Source organism: Rhincodon typus, chromosome 22, assembly GCF_021869965.1.
Source record: "Rhincodon typus isolate 14 chromosome 22, sRhiTyp1.1, whole genome shotgun sequence".
Classification (NCBI taxonomy): Eukaryota; Metazoa; Chordata; class Chondrichthyes; order Orectolobiformes; family Rhincodontidae; genus Rhincodon; species Rhincodon typus.
In genome coordinates this window covers 28,798,067-28,818,232 of record NC_063353.1, presented here as the reverse complement: position 1 = coordinate 28,818,232, position 20,166 = coordinate 28,798,067, and the positions used below count along the sequence as shown (strand labels likewise).

The 20,166-nt window shown below is 39.4% G+C and overlaps 2 protein-coding genes across 2 annotated transcripts in view; one reads left to right on the top strand and one right to left on the bottom strand.

The window, feature by feature from the left end:
- LOC109927212 (F-box and leucine-rich repeat protein 13) overlaps positions 1–20,166 on the top strand; it is a 91,937-nt gene that overhangs the window by 22,980 nt on the left and 48,791 nt on the right. Inside the window, exons 5-6 of the mRNA XM_020527161.2 lie at positions 17,019–17,139; positions 17,251–17,413. Of these exons, the coding sequence (XP_020382750.2) occupies positions 17,019–17,139; positions 17,251–17,413 (284 nt within the window). The remainder of the gene's footprint in view (positions 1–17,018; positions 17,140–17,250; positions 17,414–20,166) is intronic.
- Positions 15,189–20,166, bottom strand: part of fam185a (family with sequence similarity 185 member A) — a 146,922-nt gene continuing 141,944 nt past the window's right edge. The window contains exon 7 of the mRNA XM_048610449.1: positions 15,189–15,651. Coding sequence (XP_048466406.1) covers positions 15,644–15,651 — 8 coding nt within the window. The 3' untranslated portion in view covers positions 15,189–15,643. The remainder of the gene's footprint in view (positions 15,652–20,166) is intronic.

Here is a 20,166-nt window from a genome sequence, read left to right as displayed (position 1 = left end):
ATGCAAGGTAGCCTTGGCTCCTTTGATAGCCCCTAGACCTTCCTGAAAATCTTCCAGGCATTTAATTAGGACTTCACTTGGATATCCATTTTCTAATTGAAAAATGTCAAGCCAATCTAGGTGAATTTTTCTCAATCAATTTCGCCCAATCAAGCTTGGGCCCGTGTCTTTTACTGCAATCGGTGAAAACTGAACCAGTTGCTTCTAGTAAGACACCAGAGCTAAAGTTGTAACCTTATTCTATAAAGGTTCCCTGCTATACGTTCTCAGTCTAGCTGAGGTCTTGAGCAAACTTAAGGGTTGAAGTCCAGAGCAAATTTCATTAAATTTCATTAAAGACTGGTTCTGCAGTCACTGAAACGGCTGTACCAGAATCGACCTCTGTTAGAACTGGATAGCCGTTTAACCAGACATTTATTTTGATTCGTTCTGATTTGGATGTTGCTAACCAATTTAACAGTTCTAAGTCACATGTAGGTGGACTTTCCAGAGTGTGCACTCTCCTGGATAATGGCTTATGAGTGCTTTTACTCAAATTTAGGTCTAGTGGGACTCTTTTGCTGTCTCAAGTCTGCATACTGGCAGTAACTACAATGGCTTGCTGAAAATCTTAACCATTTAGCTAAGGGCTTGGCTTTGTTGTGGGGTTTTGCTGTGAGCTAACCTAGAGTCCCTCTGTTCAGGATATATCCTGAGTGAGGTTATGCAATTGTCTTCATTCAAGTGGTGTTCTCCAAACTCAGTTGAACTGGTGAGGGTGTCCACTTCCATCCAAATGCCCTGTAACTCATATGCTCCACTTGCCACATTTTCCAATGGTAAAGTCAGTTGCTGTGCCTGTTTAAAATCCAGCTGGGCTTCAGCAAGTAGGCGCTTTTGCACGGCCACATCATTAATCCCACATACTAAATGGTCTCTTAGCATCTCATTAACGGTTAAACCAAAGTCACATGCCTCTGCCAGTTATCTTAACCCAGTGAAAAATCCTGATACAGATTCCCTGGTTTTTGAATTGCCGAGTAAAACCAATATCCTGTCAGAATTAGAGGAGTCTTGGGGTCATAATATTTGTTACCTAAATCAGTCAACTCTTGAAAATTTTTAGTATCTGTTGCCTTAGGAAAAGTTAGGCTCCTCATAACCAGAAAAGCTGAAGGTCCACAAGCTGTCAGGAGAATTACTCATTGCTTTTCATGCCCCCATGTCATTTGCCCGGAAAAAATAACACATTTTTTCCACATACTGGGCCCAGTCTTCGGCAGGAGTGAATGAGCCAAGCTTCCCAAATCATGACATGATGCCAGAAATGCAAACCCCGACTCAAAGACGATTATTGTTTTTCAGGGGTGTGTTTTTTTCTCGTTGCCACTGAAATAACTCCACAGAGGCTGATATGTTACCAAGTCACCCTTTATTTATGCATGGAGAGTCTTTGGCACTGATCCAGCTCCCTCAGAGCCAGCTGTTAGAGTAAAAAGGACATTATCTTACTCTCCTGTTCTTATCTGTCAGCCAAGGCTCCCTGATTGGGCCAGATTAAAAGTCTCAGTCAAGAAAGTATAAGGTCCACCTAGCCGACCTGCTTATATTCTTTTTATGTTCTTGTCTTCCTAGCCCAATGGACAATATTTGTTATTCTTTCTGAACAAGTTCATTGCAGAGAAGTATGAGGTGATGTATATTGATAGGAGGAGCATGGACAAACCATAAAAAATAGTGGATACAATACTTAAGAGGATGCAAGAGTAGTGGAACCTGGGTATACATGTACATAGATCATTGAAGGTGACAGGGCAGGTGGAAAGAAGTTAATAAAGCATAGAGTATTCTGGGCATTATTAATAGGGACATAGAATATAACAGCAAGGAGGTTACTGAATTTATACTTGATACTTGTTAGGCTTCAGCTGGAGTATTGTTTACAGTTTTGTGTGCCACATATATATGAAGGAAGTGAATGCACTGGAGACATTGCAGTCAAAGTTTATGAGAATGGCTTCAGCGATGAGAGACTTCAGTTATGAGAATAGATTGGAGAGGTTGGGACAATACTGAGTGGATGGAATAAGGCAAAGAGGAGATTTGATAGAAATTTATAATTGTGAGAAGCCTAGTTAGAGTAAGTGGGGAGAAACTCTTCCCAATCATAAAAGAATTGAGAACAAGAGCATACAGATTTAAAAGGATTTGTAAATATAGCAAATGTGATGTGAGAAAATAAATCTTCCCTCACGAGTGTTTTGGGTGTAGACTTCACTGCCTGGAGTATTGGAAGTTGGTTTAATTGAGGTACTCAAGCGGACATTACATAATTATTTGAATAGAAGCCATGTGCAAAGCTACAAGAGAAAGGTGGGAGAATGGAACTAATTTGTAATGCATATTGGATAGCTTGTGTAAATACAATGGCTGAATGGCCTTCTTTTCCACTGGAGCACTATAACTATGTAAATATGACAAACTCTGCTGTAATAGAATATTTGGTTGAAAGATTGCCTTGTGAAGTATTACTAAAAATGACTAAATTCATAGCTTCGGATCACCCAAGCCTGGAAATTTGAATGCATGTTTCTCTGAATTTAGATTTCATACTTCCTCAACTGTAGCATATTTTAACATGGTAGTCAGTTCCAATTAGTCTAGTCTCATTGCAAATCAAGTTCAACTGACCTATCAAAGTTATTAACCAATCTTATTCTACCTTGGCTGGTAGGATCTTCTTCATGGTGCTATTTTGATGAAAAGTAATTGACATGTTCTAAGATTGTTGATCCAAAGTTATTTCCATCTTGTTCTGCTTGGTATATAATCCTATATATTCGATGACCCTGAAGCTTGGTTGCCAATCTTAAAATCATTTTTTAAAGATTTATCTGTCACATTTGCTCAAATGCTGCAAACTCAGAATGAAACATTGATGGATCTACTTTTAACTGAACACAATGCCCTTCCTTAACAGTACAGAACTGACTGAGAAGTACCATACTCTTGGTGCACCATTCAACTCATGAACACATTAATTTCGTTTCCACAATTTCCTGTCAATACTGCCAACTTCTTTAGGTGTTTCAAAAAAGACTTCCCTTTGAAATTTTTACCCTTGCAAAAATGCACCTTTTATATCAATTTCTATTCCCAGGAATGCATAATAGAGTTAAACAAATCTTCAGGCTTACTTTTCCACTCTCCTATCTCATTCCACCACTACTACAGCTACATCAGCTGCTGTCACCACCAAACCCCACCCCCCACCACCCCCCAACACACACACACTTCCTATGTTCCAAATTCCTTTCACCAGTGCATGACTGTTTTCTGTAGCCTATGGGAAGAGTGTCTTGCAGCAGCATTACAGTGCAGTAGTTTGGGAAGAGTGTCCTACAGTGAAGCATTTTGGGACGTGTGTCCTATAGTTAGTTCTTGTTGAAAAAAAATCAGAAGTGACATCACAAGAAGTCTGTAAGTTCATTGTGCAGCCTCAGCTTCCAGGAGTGGAGATAGCTAAACCTGCAGGAAACACCTAGCCCCACAATCTTTGAAAAATCTGATGAAATTTACATCAGCACAAGGCAGAGATCTGATTGGTATGAATTGGTTGTTACTCCCTTACAGAGAAAAGGAGCCAGCTACATAGTAAGTATCTGCTAAGTTGGTTAACGCTATTCTGAGGCTTTAACATGGTGTACACATTGGTGGTAAAGTTAATATAATACATAAAAAGCAACATAAATAAGTGAATAATAACTAAATAATTAATTAAAACTCATTAAGAGTGGCTGTGCAGATGGTGCGTCAAAGCTGCAGTATGTGGGAGCTCAAGATTATCATTGTAGTCCAGTGCAAACATTAACATGAACAAGTTCATTGCAGAGAAGTATGAGGTGATGTATATTGATAGGAGGAGCATGGACAAACCATAAAATACCATGTGGTAAGTTTTCAAAATCCTATGAGATGGATGAGCTAAATGACCATGGTAGCACAGTAAAGAAAACCGTTCAAGTGGGGGAGCCAAAAGAAATGTAGTGGTAGTAGGGGACAGCATAGACAAGGTATAGACACTGTTCTTTGCAAGTCCAGATGTCTGTGTCGTTTACTTCTCAGTATATGTGCTCTCAACTGGCGAGGAACTTGCGGTGGGAGGGGGATCATCCATTGTCATGATCTATGTAAGCACCAATGAAAAAGGTAGAATTATGACTGCACAATGAACGAGGCATCAAATTAAGAAGCAGAATCTGAGCCACGCACTTAGGGTAAACAAATGAATGTGTGGCTGAAAGACTGGTGTGGGAGGAGTGGGGTCCAGTTAGTGAGGCATTGGCACCAATACTGGGCAAAGTGGGATCTGTACTTTTGGGATCGTCTACACTTGAACCATATTGGGACTGGTGTTCTTGGAAATGACATAACTAGGAAGTATTTTAAACTAAAAGGTTTTAAACTAAATATTGGGGCAAAAAGCCAAATTTGGTAAGTTTCAGTGCAATTTTGACAGGATTAGGCAAGAACTTTCAAAAGTTGAATTGTGGGGGGAGTGATGTTTGAATTAAAGGGATGGCTGAAAAATGGGAATCCTTCAAAAATGAGATAAGGAGAGTCCAAGGACAGTGTGTTCCTCTTCGGGTGAAGGTCAAGGCTGGCAGGTGTAGGAAATGCTAGATGATTTAGAAATTGAAGTTTTGGTCAAGAATAAGAAGGAAGCATTTGTCAAGAATAGATAGCAGAAATCGAGTGATTCCCAAGAAAAGTATAAAAGCAGTAGGAGTACACTGAAGAGGGAAATCAGGAGGGCAAAAAGGGGAAATGAGATAGCTTTGGCAAATAGGGTTAAGGAGAATCCAAAGGGATTGTACAAATACATTAAGGTCAAAAGGGTAACTATAGAGAGAAAATAGCCCCTTAAAGATCAGCAAGGCCACGTACGTGTGAAATTGTAGGAGATGGGGGAGATACTAAACAAGTATTTTGTATCAGTGTTTACTGTGGAGAAGGATATGGAAGAAAGAGAACGTGGAGATATAAATAGCAACATCTTGAAAAATGTCCATATTACAGAGGAGAAGGTGCTGGACATCTTAAAACACATAAAAATGCATAAATCCCCAGGACCTAATCAGGTCTACCATAGAACTCTGTGGGAAGCTAGGAAAGAGATTGCTGGCCCCTTGCTGAGATATTTGTATCATCGATAACCACAGGTGAGGTGCCAGATGACTGGATGTTGACTAATGTGGTACCATTATTTAAGAAAAGTGGTAAGGAAAAGCCAAGGAACTACAGACTGGTGATCCTGTTGGGCAGGTTGTTGGAGGGAATCCTGAGGGACAAGATTTAGATGTATTTGGAAAGGCAAGGACTGATTAGGGATAGTCAACATGGCTTTGTGTGTGAGAAATTGTGTCTCACAAACTTGATTAAGATTTTTGAATAAATAACAGAGAGGATTGATGAAGACAGAGTGGCGGATGTGATCTATACAGACTTCAGTAAGGCGTTTGACAAGGTTCCTCATGGTAGGCTGGTTAGCAAGGTTAGATTACACAGAATAGAGAGAGAACTAGCTATTTGGATATGGAACTAGCTTGAAGGTAGAAGACAGAGGGTGGTGGGGAGGGTTGTTTTTCAGACTGGAAGCCTGTAACCAGCAGGGTGCCACAAGGCTCGGCGCTGGGTCCATTGCTTTTCATCATTTATATAAATGATTTGGAAGTGAACATAGGAGGTATGGTTAGTAAGTTTGTAGATGGCACCAAAATTGGAGGTATAGTGGACAGCGAAGAAGGTTACTTCAGAGTACAATGGGCTCTTAATCAAATGGGCCGATGGGCTCAGGAGTAGCAGATGGAGTTGGATTTAGATAAATGTGAGGTGCTGTGTTTTGGAAAGGCAAATCAGGGCAGGACTTATACACTTAATGGTAAGGTTCTGGGGAATGTTGATGAGCAAAGAGACCTTGGAGTGCAGGTTCATAGTTCCTTGAAAGTAGAGTCACAAGTAGATAGGATAGTGAAGAAGGCCTTTACTAGTCAGTGCATTGAGTATAGGAGTTGGGAGGTCATGCTGTGGCTGTACAGGACATTGGCTAGGTCACTATTGGAATACTGCTTGCAATTCTGGTCTCCCTGCTATAGGGAAGATGTTGTGAAACTTGAAAGGGTTCAGAAAAGACTTACAATGATGTTGCCGGGGTTGGGGTGTTTGAGCTATAGAGAGCTATAGGGACCCTGGAGTGTTAGAGGCTGAGGGCTGACCTTATATAGATTTATACAATCATGAGGGGCATGGATAGGGTAAATAGACAAGATCTTTTCCCTGGGGTGGGGGAATCCAAAACTGGAGGCCATAGGTTTAAGGCAAGAGGAGAAAGATTTAAAAGGGACCTAAGGGACAACTTTATCACGCAGAGGGTGATGTGTGTATGGAATGAGCTGCGAGATGAAGTGGTGAAGGTTGTACAATTACAACATTTAAAAGGCATCAGGATGGGTATATGAATTGGAAGGGTTTAGAGGGATACAGGCCAAATGCTGGCAAATGGGTCTAGATTTATTTAGGATATCTGGTCAGCATGGACGAATTGGACCGAAGGGTCTATTTGCATGCTATATATTTCTATGACTGTATGAATCAAAGTGTGGAGAAAATACAACAGGGTAAGGAATTAATGTACTAATTATAAATAGATAGTGACAGGAAGGGACAGAAAATACAAATTTAAGAGCAAATCAGACAAAACTAGAGGTTTATAAAATAATAAAAGAACTGTATTTGAATGCATGTTGCAGATGAACTTGGAGTACAAATTGAGAAAAATAGGAATGATCTAATGGCCATTACTAAGACATACCTGCAGAATGACCTAGATTGGGATCTGAATAATGAAGGGAATGGGACATTTAGGAAGGACAGGAAGCTAGGAGATAATGGTGGAGTGGCTGTGCTAATTAAAGATGATGTTAGGGTTAGGGTTAGGATACAAAAACAGTCTCCTTAGAGATAAAGAATGATAAAGGCAACGGATCACTTGTGTGCAAGCCTCTTAACAGTAACCAGGTGGTAGGACAGGGTATCAAGAAAGAAATAATATGAGCTTGTCAAAAGCACACAGTAAATATCATGGGAGATATTAACCTACATATAGACTGGAAAAATCAGATGGGAAAAAGTAATCTAGATGAGGAATTGATTGAGCGTTTTTGGGGCAATTTATTAGAACAGCATGTTAAGGCATCAACCAGAGATTAGGCTATACTAGACCTGGTTTTGACCCATGAAATAAGATTAATTACTGACTTCATAGCGAATACACCTCTGTGTAGCAGCAATAATAGTATGATTGAATTTTGCATAGAGTTTAAGGAAAAAAAGTGTGGGTCCGTGATGACTATTTTGATTTTAAACAAGGGAAATTATGAGGGCATGAAAGCAGAGCTAAATAAAGTGAGCCTGCACTTTAGGTTAAGAGATAGGCCAATAGAAACACAGTGGCAAACATTTATGGGATATTCTAGAAAGCACAGGATGAATACATTCTACCAAATAAGAAAAATTCTAAGGGATGGACCCGTCATCTGTAATTAACTAATAAAGTCAAAGATTGTAACAAGATGATTGGACAGAGCAATAAAAAAATAAAAGTGATGGAAAAGGAGTATAGGAGAAAGTTAGCTAAAAATATAAAAACGCATAGGAAAAGTTTCCCAAGATATTAAAAAGAAAAGAATGCACAAAGTACGTATTGGTCCTGTAGAAAATAAGTCTGGGAATTAGTAATGGCAGATGAACTGAACAGCTAGTTTGCTTCGGTCTTCATTAGGGGTGATGTAAGTAACATCCCAGAAATATCTGTAAGTCAGGAATTGAAAGGAAGGGAGAAACTGAAGAATATAATTACCAGAGAACTAGTATGGAATAAATTGTTGGAATTGTGGGTTGACAAGTCCCTGGGATCTGATAGATTTCATTCTAGAGTCTTAAACATAGCAGATAGTGAGATAGTTGATGTGTTGGTTTTAATTTTCCAAACCTCATTAGATTCAGGGAAGGTTCTTTTAGATTTAAGATACTTAATGTAACTCCCTTTAATCAAAAAGGGAAGGAGGCAGAAAGCAGGAAACTACAGGTTAGTTAGCTATATATTTTTCAAGGGAAAATGTTATTAAAGATGTTATAACAAGGCACTTGGGTACAAAGGAAAATCATGTTTATTAATTTTTAAAAATTCTTTGAAGAAATAACTTACGCTGTGGATAAAGGCTAATCAGTGGATGTATTGTAGTTAAATTTCCAAAAGGCATTTGTTAAGGTGCCATATCAAAGGTTATTGCAGAAAATAAATGCTCCTAGTGTTGGGGTAAGATATTAGCATAGATAGAAGTTTGGCTGACCAACAGGAAGCAGAATAGGAATAAATGGTATACTGCATCCGCTGTACCCGGTGTGGCTTCCTCTACATCGGGGAAACCAAGCGGAGACTCGGGGACCGCTTTGCAGAACACCTACGCTCGGTTCGCAACAAACAACTGCACCTCCCAGTCGCGAACCATTTCAACTCCCCCTCCCATTCCTCAGACGACATGTCCATCCTGGGCCTCCTGCAGTGCCACAACGATGCCACCCGAAGGTTGCAGGAACAGCAACTCATATTCCGCTTGGGAACCCTGCAGCCCAATGGTATCAATGTGGATTTCACAAGTTTCAAAATCTCCCCTCCCCCCACCGCATCCCAAAACCAGTCCAGCTCGTCCCTGCCTCCCTAACCTGTTCTTCCTCCCACCTATCCCCTCCTCCCACCTCAAGCCGCACCTCCATCTCCTACCGACCAACCTCATCCCGCCCCCTTGACCTGTCCGTCCTCCCTGGACTGACCTATCCCCTTCCTAACTCCCTACCTACACTCACCTTTACTGGCTCCATCCCCGCCTCTTCGACCTGTTTGTTTCCTCTCCACCTATCCTCTCCTCTATCCCTCTTCTATCCGCCTCCCACTCTCTCCCTATTTATTTCAAAAGCCCCTTCCCCTCCCCCTTTTCTGATGAAGGGTCTAGGCCCGAAACGTCAGCCTCTCTGCTCCTATGATGCTGCTTGGCCTGCTGTGTTCATCCAGCCCTGCACCTTGTTGTCTAGGAATAAATGAATCTTTTTGAGGCTGGCAGAATGTCATGGGTGGTGTGCCACAGGGGTTGGTGTTGGGGCCTCAACTCTTTACAATTTATATAAATGATTTGGATGAAGGGACCAAAGGTATGGTAACTAAATTTGCTTATGACACAAAGATAGATAGGAAAGTGAGTTGTGAAGAGGATATAAGGAACCCTCAAAGGGATATGGATACACAATGTTGTAAAGCTCAATGAACTTTCTCTGAAACCTCAACATATTTTCCCCACATGCAGGTGTTCAGAAAAAAAATGAGTTAATTGCAGTCCCTTCCAAAATCTGGGTATGATCACACATCACCAAAAGAATTTTGGATTTCACACAAAAAAAAGTTAATATAGACTATCGCCCTCAGCCATTGCAGTGCATATTCAGCCCATGCAGGGGCAGATATTAGTTTACAATTTGTTTATGATCTGCTAAGATTTTATTAAGTATCTGACACATTTCATTAGGGTAACACACTAGAAATCGATCTGTGGTATTTTCAGATTTGCCACAGAAGTTAAAGTGTTATTAAAATACACAAAAGTTCCCCAATTTACCTGTGTGTATAGACCCAGGTGAACTGAAAATACAATATAGGTTTCTGTACTGAACACCTATGAACTGCTGCCATATAACTCTAAATCCTATACCAAACTCACCTTACACACATTTAAATACAGGCGCAAAATATTTCCCCATTTCTGAAGAAGGATCCCGACCCGAAACGTCAGCTTTCCTGCTCCTCTGATGCTACCTAACCTGCTGTGTTCCTCTAGCTTTAGGCTGTGTTACCTCTCACAAAATATTGGTGTTATGTATGCAGGGAAAAAACTGGGTAAGCAGTTCAATGGCCTCTGACTGTAGTGTTCACATAAATGATCCTTTTGATTGCTAAACTTGCTGTTCTTCAATCTCTTTCCTCCAGGTTCTTTCTCATTTCTTCACATGTTGCACAGCCGACTGGTATATTTATTGCAAAGTCTCTTAGTTAGTGGTTAAGAGCAAAACTTACAGCAACTAGTGAGGGAAAATAAAACAAATTTCTTCAGGCTTTAGGTATTTTTTAACGCAAAGAGAGACACAACACTTCCCCTTCCAGAGGATCATTTGTACCCACAAGCTGTTTGGCTACCACACAACCTTGGTGCTTGGCTGAATGGAACCAGCCTTGCCACTGCTTTAACAAAGCAGTAATGTAAATATTACTTACAGTACGTTCTGGTAATTTCCTCATAAGAAGTGCAGTAATCCCTTCCACAATCCTTGATTTTAAAACATTCCTTTTCTCATGTCAGTGGCCAGAAACAACTGTGTTAAGATTAAACAAGTGTAATCATAAAATAATTCTGTAGAGCTGGTTGGAATGGATTGGGAAAGGAGTTTAATAGTAAAGACTATTGAGGAACAATGGTAGACATTCAATAAAATAGTTCATGTCTCTCCTGGTGAGATAAAAAGGATTTTGAAGGTGATAAACCAACCGTGGTTAAGTAGAGAAGGATAGTGTCAAATTGAAAGAAAAAATACAATGTGGCAAAGATTATTGGTAAAGCAGAGGATTGGGAACGTCTTAAAAACCAAACCAAAATGGAAAGTATAAACTTACAAGTAATGTGAAGATGGACATCAAGAGCTTAAGAATATAAAAAGGAAGTGAGAAGCCAAAGTTAACATAGACTTCTTATAAACAAAGTTGGGGATATAATAATAGGGAACCAGGAAATGGCAGAGGAGTTGAATAAATACTCTCCATCAGTCTTCATAGTAGAAGACACTAATAGTATTCTAAAATTACTAAATTATAAAGGGAAAGAGGAAATAAATACAATGACTATCACTAGAGAAAAAGTGCTAGGGAAATTAATGGGGCTAAAGACAGATAATATCTCTTGGACTTAATGGGATGCATCCTAGGATATTAAAAAAAGTAGCTGCAGAGGTAGAGGACACACCGGTACTTATTTTACAAGAATCCCTAGATTATGGTTTACGAGTCCTTACAGAAGAGAGAACTGTCAATAAAACACTTACTTAACAAGGGAAGGAGAAAAGCAAAAACAGGTAACTATTGGCTGGTTAGCTTAACATCTGGCTATCGGGAAAATGTTTGAGTCTAGTACAAACTATGTGATAGCAGAGAATTTAGAAATATACTAAATGATCAAGCAGAATCAGCATGTCTTCATGAAGGAGAAACATGCCTGACAAATTTACAAATTTGCAGGACAGTCAAAGAGGAAGCATTGACTGTAATATATTTGGATTTTCAGAAGGCGATTGAAAAGGTACTACACATTATACTACTTAATAAGATAAGAACCCATTATTTTAGCATGGATCAAGGATATGCTAACTAATTGAATAAGGGGGACATTTTCAGGATGGCACCCTGTAACTGGCAGAGTATCAAATGCATCAGTGCTGGGGCAACAATATAACAGGTAACTACAGCACTGAGGGATTTGGGAACCCTCATGCATAAATCACAAAAAATCCAAATTCAGCAGGTAATAGGGAAAGCAAATGGAATGTTGGCTTTTATTTCAAAAGGAATGGAATATAAAAGAAGAGAGGTCTTGGCAAAACCATACAAGGTGCTAGTGAGACCTCAGCTGGAATACCTTGAACAGTTTTGGGCCTCTAATCAAGGAAAGATATACTGGTGTTGGAGGTAATCCAAAGAAGGTTCACTAGGCTGAATCCAGTGTGGAGTGACTCTTTATGAGGAGACGTTGAGTAGGTTGGGCTTTACTCGACTAAAGAAGAATGAGAGGTGACCTTATTAAAAATATAAGATTCTTAGAGGACTTGATAGGGTAGATATGGAAAAATTGTTTCCTCCTCTCAGAGAGACTGGGACCAGAGGGCACAATCTCAGAATAAGGGTTTGCACGTTTAAGATGGAGTTAAGGAATTTGTCCTCTCAGATGGTGCTGAATCAGTGGATTTGTTTACCACAGAGGACTGCATAGGTTTGGTTATTAAGTATATTCAAGGCTGAGATGATTTTTTTTAAAATCAGTAAGGGAGCCACGTATTATGTGGATAAAAACATAAGAACTAGGAGCAAGAATAAGCAATTCAACCCCTCAACCCTGTTTTGCCTTTTAAAATGATAATAGCTTACCTCATCACGGCCATAGCCCCACTTTCCGCTGCTCCTCATAACCCTTTAACCCATTACTAATTGAAAATCTGACTGATCTTCTCCTTAAATTTATTCAGTATCCTGGCAACCACAGCACTCTGGTGTAATAAATTCCACACATTCATGACCTTTTTAGAGAAGTAATTCCTCCCTCTGTTTTAAATCTTCCACCCCTTAGCAGCGTTCCCTCTAAATTTCTTACTGGCAGTATGGGTCTCCAAGCCCATGTGCAACAGCAACTTCTGGAACCAGAGGTCAGTGCTGTGACTGGTGTGTCAACATTGAGTACTGTGTGTGGAACACTGGAGAGGCTGCACACATGCATAGTTCAGAGAGAATATTGCCCTTTCACATAAAACTCTGACCTTTCATTCTTGATTGCCCTGCAAGGGGAAACACCTGCACTATGTTTACTTTGTCAATTCTCTTTAGCACCTTATGTACCTCAATTAAATTTCCTCTCATTCTTCTAAACTCTAGTGCATTTAGGCATAAACTGCTCAGTCCCTCCTCATAAAACAAACCTTTCATCTGTAAAATTAATCAATTGAACCTTCCCTGAACAGTTTCCAATGTAATTGCAACTTTCCTCAAGTAAATTACGTAGTACTCCAGACGTGGTCTCACCAGTGCCTTGTATAGTTGCAATAACAATTCATTACTTTTATACATGATTCCTTTAGCAACGAATGCCAAAATTCCATTTGACATCCTTATTACCTGTTGCATCTGCATATTAGCCTTCTGCCAATCATGCACAAAGACACCAGATCTCTCTGCACCTAAGTGTTTTGAAATTTCTCTCACTTTAGATAATAAATTGCCAGTTCATTCAAAAATGGATAACCTCACACTTACTATGTCAAATTCCATCATTCACCTAAACTACCCTTGTCCATTTCCTAATTTCTTCTTTCTCATTGCAGTTTACTTTCCCATTTATTTTAGTGTTAACTGTAAATTTGGCTATTGTACATTCTATTTCGGCAATCAAGTCATTAATACAGATTGTAAATAGTTGGTGGTCAAAGACTGAACCTTGTGGCATCCCACGAGTTACAGCTTGCCAACGAGAATAAGATCCATGTACCCCAACTCTCTATTTCCTGTTGGTTAGCCAATCTTCTATTCAAACTAATATATTACCCCTAACGTGATGTGATCTTACCTTAAACATTAACCTGTTGTGTAGCACCTTATCAAATGCCTTTGGAAGTCCAGATATCCTATATCTACAGGATCCAATATCAACTTTGTTTGTTACATCTTTGATTCTCCACTGCCATCATACATTCTCCAGTGCCATCTTAGGTATAAAATCACAAATTTGAAAAAAAACAACCATCTTGGATACAAAAAGCAAAATTTAGAGGCACGCTGATCTGCATGTCAGTAAAATTCAGACCACCATGGAACAATAAATCACTTTGAAATTTGAGCCAACTTGAGAAAAAAAATCATGTCAACATCTGAGATAGTAGGAACTGCAGATGCTGGAGAATCGGAGACAACAAGGTGCAGGGCTGGATGAACACAGCAGGCCAAGCAGCATCATAGGAGCAGAGAGGCTGACGTTTCGGGCCTAGACCCTTCATCAGAAAAGGGGGAGGGGAAGGGGGTTCTGAAATAAATAGGGAGAGAGTGGGAGGCGGATAGAAGAGGGATAGAGGAGAGGATAGGTGGAGAGGAAACAAACAGGTCGAAGAGGCGGGGATGGGGCCAGTAAAGGTGAGTGTAGGTAGGGAGTTAGGAAGGGGATAGGTCAGTCCAGGGAGGACGGACAGGTCAAGGGGGCGGGATGAGGTTGGTCGGTAGGAGATGGAGGTGCGGCTTGAGGTGGGAGGAGGGGATAGGTGGGAGGAAGAACAGGTTAGGGAGGCAGGGACGAGCTGGACTGGTTTTGGGATGCGGTAGGGGGAGGGGAGATTTTGAAACTTGTGAAATCCACATTGATACCATTGGGCTGCAGGGTTCCCAAGTGGAATATGTCAACATCTGCTTTTGATTGTGAAGGTCCATCCACTGCATAGATGAACAATGACTTAACTAAAAACTCCCAAACAGTAGCAGCAAAGTGGTATAATATGGCATGTGCTTTCACAAGAGTTGTTTTGCATGCAGCAGCTTCAAGTGAAGGGCCTGTGCTTCAATCGTTATTACTTTTTGACCACACCAGTTGTCAAGTCTTGACTGGGAAGAGTACACCAATAAATGTGCCGCACTGCTCCACTAATGGGCACAAAATGTATAAAATCCCAAATGAGACCACCAAAAATGACAATTTGCCTGATTGTCTGCTACACAGCCCAAAAACAATTCACACCAGGTTTTGCCAGTAACTGTAAAATATCTGTATTTATTAAAACATATTTAATTTGTAACAAAAGAGTGAAAAAAATTCGAATCTAGTACAATGTAATTTAAACTATACCCCTTCATAACCTCAAAAAATATACACTCAATCACAATTAATGCTTGCCTTTATTGGTTGGGGAATTGAGTACAACAGTCAGGATGTCATGTTGCAGCTTTATAAGAGTTTGGTTAGGCCACACTTAGAGTATTGCATTCAATTCTGGTCACCACATTACAGTAAGGATATGGAGGCTTTGGAGTGGGTGCTGAAGAGGTTTACCAGAATACTGCTTGGATTAGAGGGTATGATCTATAAGGAGAGGCTAGAAAAACTCAGATTGCTTTTTCTGGAATGGTGGAGGCTGAGGGGAGACTTGATAGAAATCCGTAAAATTATGAGATGCATAGATAGGGTTAACAGTCAGAATCTTTTTCCCAGAGTTGAAATGTCTAATACTAGGGGGTCATGCATTTAAGGTAAGGGGGGAAAAGTTCAAAGCAGATGTGAGGGGCAAGTTTTTTACATAGAGGGTGGTAAGAGTCTGGAACGCACTGGCAGGGTGGTGGTGGAGGCAGATACAATAAAGGCGTTTAAGGGCCTTTTAGATAAGCACATGAATATGCAAGGAATGGGGTGATGTAGACCAATGGCTGAAAGAAAGAATTTGTTTAATTTGGTGTCATCTTCGGCACAACATTGTGGGCCAAAGGGCCCGTTCCTGTGCTGTACTGTCCAATGTTCTACGTTCAAAAAGACAAACAGTTTAACAACATGCTATGGTTGGAAAAGCAATATAGACATAGGCAACCAAACTTGCAAAGATCAAAAGCGTAGACCAGAAAATGGGAAGTTGTTTTCTCGCAGTCCTTTTGATTCTAATGAAGATATCTATTTTGTGACAATCATTCTTTGGTTCAGTGCTTCATTAAGTGAACCTAAGCCTTTTCTTGTTTTAGAATTCTTTCCTTTATGGTTTCTTCAATTCTCTGTCATTTTCCTGCATGGAGAGAGAGCGAGAGAGAGAGAGAGAGAGAGAGAGATGGATGCTTTCTGTCTTGCAGACTCTGGAATTTTCTCTGTAGCCACTTGCCCTTACAGTTTTTTAACACTCTGTAGGTCAATCAGTCAGCATGCTGTTATCATACAGAATGTCCTTAACTCAAAAAATTCTCAGCGTCCTTCAGTCTTGAATTTTCCGTTTCACTACTTCATAAAGCAACATTGTATCACATAACTTAGCAAAAGAAATTTCTTGGTATTTCAGTTCCAACTTCCATTTCAGTTCATAGTCCCAAAAAGGAAACTAAGTGATCTCTCACACATAATCATCACTTGGTTAAGTCAGTCACAGATAAGTCAATTATATCTTAAATCCCCATAAGTAGTGAAGTTCTGCAGAAGTGAATATCCAGTTATAATAAGGTCCAAAATGATCACAAGCTAACTTACTCTTTATTATCACCATGTTACCCCAACATGGTAAAATATGCCTTTCCCTCGTCTGGTCTTGTGATTTCAAAGTGCACCTTGAACAGTAGCATAACATATGCTTAGCTGGTTAGGTTGTACAGAAAGGTATTGGCCAATTTGGACCTTCTTTCATTGTAGTTTTGGGGACCCATGCATCATCTTCTATCTTTTAAGGGGGAACTGGAGGGCTAGTATGATCAGCAACATCAAACAGCAACTATAGCAATTGCATTCAAGTGGGCTCCTGTTGTTCTGCTGACTAGTTGGTCTCATAATAATTACAGAGTTATCAGAGTCCAGAGAGATGCAAAATGCAACACAGTTTCCATTGGTCTGGAAGTCATTACGCCGAGTATTATTTGTTTTCTTCTGATTTATTATTAGAGCTAAGAATCTGCAATTCTGTGAGGGTAGAGGCTCAGACGAGTCCCTAACTCTTATCTTAGATGTAAATTGGAGATGTATGCCCAACCCAATATTACTCTGTGTCAGAATGTATAGCTGTGTGCTGGATTGAAACTTCCACTGTGGCTCACCAAGGAGCTATGTTTCAAACCTTAGGTGAGCTACTGAAAGGAAATAACTGAGCACAGAAACAGGGGAATTCAAAGAGTACTGTGTTGCATACTCAAAGTAGAACAGCTCATCTTTATGGAAGTGGACCAGATTGCTTAGTTTTTCTGAAAAAAAATCAAAGATCTTCTAAGCAGTAGGTGCACAAATTAAGAAAATAAATTTTTGAGAGAAAAGGGTTACACCGAGAAAAAGAATTTAGTAATAAGATTTTCCAAATGCTAAATGTTTTATGCCACTTGTACAAATCAGACTTTTTTTCTCTTTAATTTAGAAACTCGAAGTGATAGTACTGACTAACTTGTTATTGTTTTCTTAAAGGCCATGGTTGGTTACTACTACAACCTGACTACAATTTCACTTCTTGCCTCTCCTCACATATCTGATGCAGCTATTAAAGCTCTTGTCCAAGGGAAGAGGATTACCAAGGTTAAAATTGAAGGTTTGAGAAATTGTACAATTTCTTACATGCATTAAAATCTTGTACAAATATTTCTTTAACTATGAGAAAAGGAGTACCTTGGAATTTATGTCCATTGTTCTGCCACAACAGGTAATCAACATATTAGTGATGCATCTTTCAAAATGATCAGCAAAAATTGCCCAAACCTGAATCACATTTACGTGTCCGACTGCCCAAGGATTACAGATGATAGCCTGAAATCATTGGCAACATTGAAACATATCATTGTGTTGAATATTTCAGACTGTATAAGGTAATAACCTTTTAAAATATTGATATTCTTCATGCCTGATCAATGGCATACTAAATCCTGTCTTTCTATTGACAAAATTATGTTTGAATGTTTGCCTTTATATCTGTATTATATATATAGTTTGTGCTAAAGAAAACTCATATGCTGCTCCTTTCTGATTCTCCTTAAACAACGTACTCCATGTTAATTCAAAACCTCTCAAACAGTGCCAGTTAACCTGTCAGTAAAAACTTTCATCCTCATCTATTTTATATGGTATCCTTTCCTCTAAATTGATCTCAGTACCCCAAGAATATGAAACCCTTCATCCTTTACCACTTTTCACAGCTACAAATTTCCATACATTATCTTCTTATCGCTATATGATTAGAGGACAGCGATACAAACAGCAATAAAATTAGAAATAACCTGAAAATTTCAGAATCCAAATGGAGGAAAATATGAAAAGGAAAGAATTATTAAATTGTGTGTATGTTAATGATGTTGTATGATTAATAATGTTTATAAGCAGTCTGCACAAACTATTATGTGGTGGCATTAGCAGAGACATGGCACACACAGACCCAAGAATAGGTTCTTAATATTCCTGATGTCAAATATTTTCAGAAAAGATTTACAAAAGGAAAGAGGAATGGGTGTGGTAATGTTAATTAGGGATGATTTAAAATTCTAAATTGTGTTATAATCCCAATTGATGGTAGTATGGGCCAGGTTAGATTCCAGAGTGAAACCTGGCTTGAAACAACATAAGTTTTATCTTTGTAATTTAGTTATCTTGGTGATCAGTCACTGAATATATTCACAAGAGGTTTCCAATTTACTTTTCACAAAAGAGCATAAGTTTCTTACACAAAAGAAGAAAAATCCAACTCTAAAAGACAATTTGGATTTATCTTAACATAAACAGCAACAATGTTTTACTGACACTCAGCCTTAGTGACATATTACTCCTATTCTTCACTCTAATATCTCTTAATCAACTGATGAGGTACGAAGTAGTCCTTTCAGTGAAATTTTATTCATTCATTTGATCTGATCCTGTGCACACAGTGACAAACTCACAGACTTTTGTCACTGAACTCTAAGGAAAAGCTCAAAGCCTTTTCCAACTACTTTGACTACACTTAGGCTGCTAAACAGCACATCTGTCGGTATGTGTCTTTTCTTCAAAATGAACCTGCTTCTGTCCTCCAGTCTGTTATGGGTCACCCGATTTAAATATTTAGTAGACTCGTAACTATGTTATTAGGGTGTACTTTGTGTACCTGCTTGCCTCCAGATGCTGATAAGTGTAGTCTACATGTTTGGGCTGAAGGAGTAGAGAATACTATGCTGTGTGCCCTCATAATGGTCCTAAATGTGTCTGTAACAAACATACTTTGAAGGAATACACAAATTACTCTCTTTTTAAAACAATCAAATCCTCTGAGACTTAAAGCCTATACTTGACCTGGAGCCTCATGCTCAACATGTAAAAGGTTATGCCTTTCCCCACTCAACATATCAAAGTTCAAAGGTGCAACAATCCTCTGAAAGACCATGACAATAGGAACCTATTGAAGAGGAGGTTCTATCCTGGCCTGACTTGGCTCCAGTTTATCTTCTCTGTAATTTTTGTTGGGGGCAAACAGACTATCTGCACCAACATTGCAACAGAATTCTGTGATATAAATCTTGGTTCAGGTGTATTTGAGTTGTGGCCTAGTCTATAATGCTCTGTTGTAATCCTATCAGTGTCCTTACTGTTATATTCAAGAAAACCAGTTTGTGTGGGATTTTACTGCAGCCGATATTTACTTGTCTAACATTTATCTCCAGAGTGAAAAATTACATTACCCCAGGTTAAAGATGAGTGAAGGGGTATAGGTGGGTGGCAAACACAGGAGAGGGGGAATAGGAGTGTCAGAGATAAGAGATTGGGTTGTCTTTAAGTAGCCGCCCCACTGCCTAATGCTGCGTTGTTAATCAGGCAGAGTGACCTCCAGGAAGCTACTAACAATTTCAACAGGGCTCGCTTGGTAGACTTCAAGATTTTGTTATTATGAGAAGACTGAAGCCAGGTCTCTCCCTTGATTAAATGGTCTTGACTCCCATGTTTTTTGCTTTAATAGACATCGTTAAGACAATATTATGTTTCAGGTTTGTGACTTCTCAGCATAGACAAATTGATGTGTTGGGATAGGAGAACACTAAAATGGCAAGAAAGTTAGGTCATTGTTTTTGTCCTGTATATCATTCATGGGCAGGTCAGGATTTTATTCTACTAGCATGCCCCAAATTGGGGGGGTTGTTTAAAGAAAAAGTAGGTAAGTGCAGCAGTGAGATCTATTGCAAACCCCCAAATCAACCAGAACTCAATGTTACCTCTTCAGTGTCTGCTGTTTACAAGGATGAATATGAATTTCAAACATGGATTCATGGCTCATTGCCTTTCCATTTGCCCTTTTATAATGTCCATTACTAGCTGAATGATTGGTGAGAAGCCCTGGGATTAGACAAAAGAAAGCATAAATTTATTATAATGGTTATTGTCTAGTCCTGGTTCTCTAGTTTTCATTTCACCTGCATCAAACTCTTACCTACTGAAGGCCTCGATCATTAAAAGAAGTAAGCTGGGATAGTGGGCAGAGGTTCCATTCCAATCCTGATACGGAAGGTTCAGATAAATCCAGTTATAGTTGTGATGTTTAACAGCAAATCTAGTCTATGGTTTTAAGGATACTGGTTCAAGCAATTATAACTACTACAAGCAA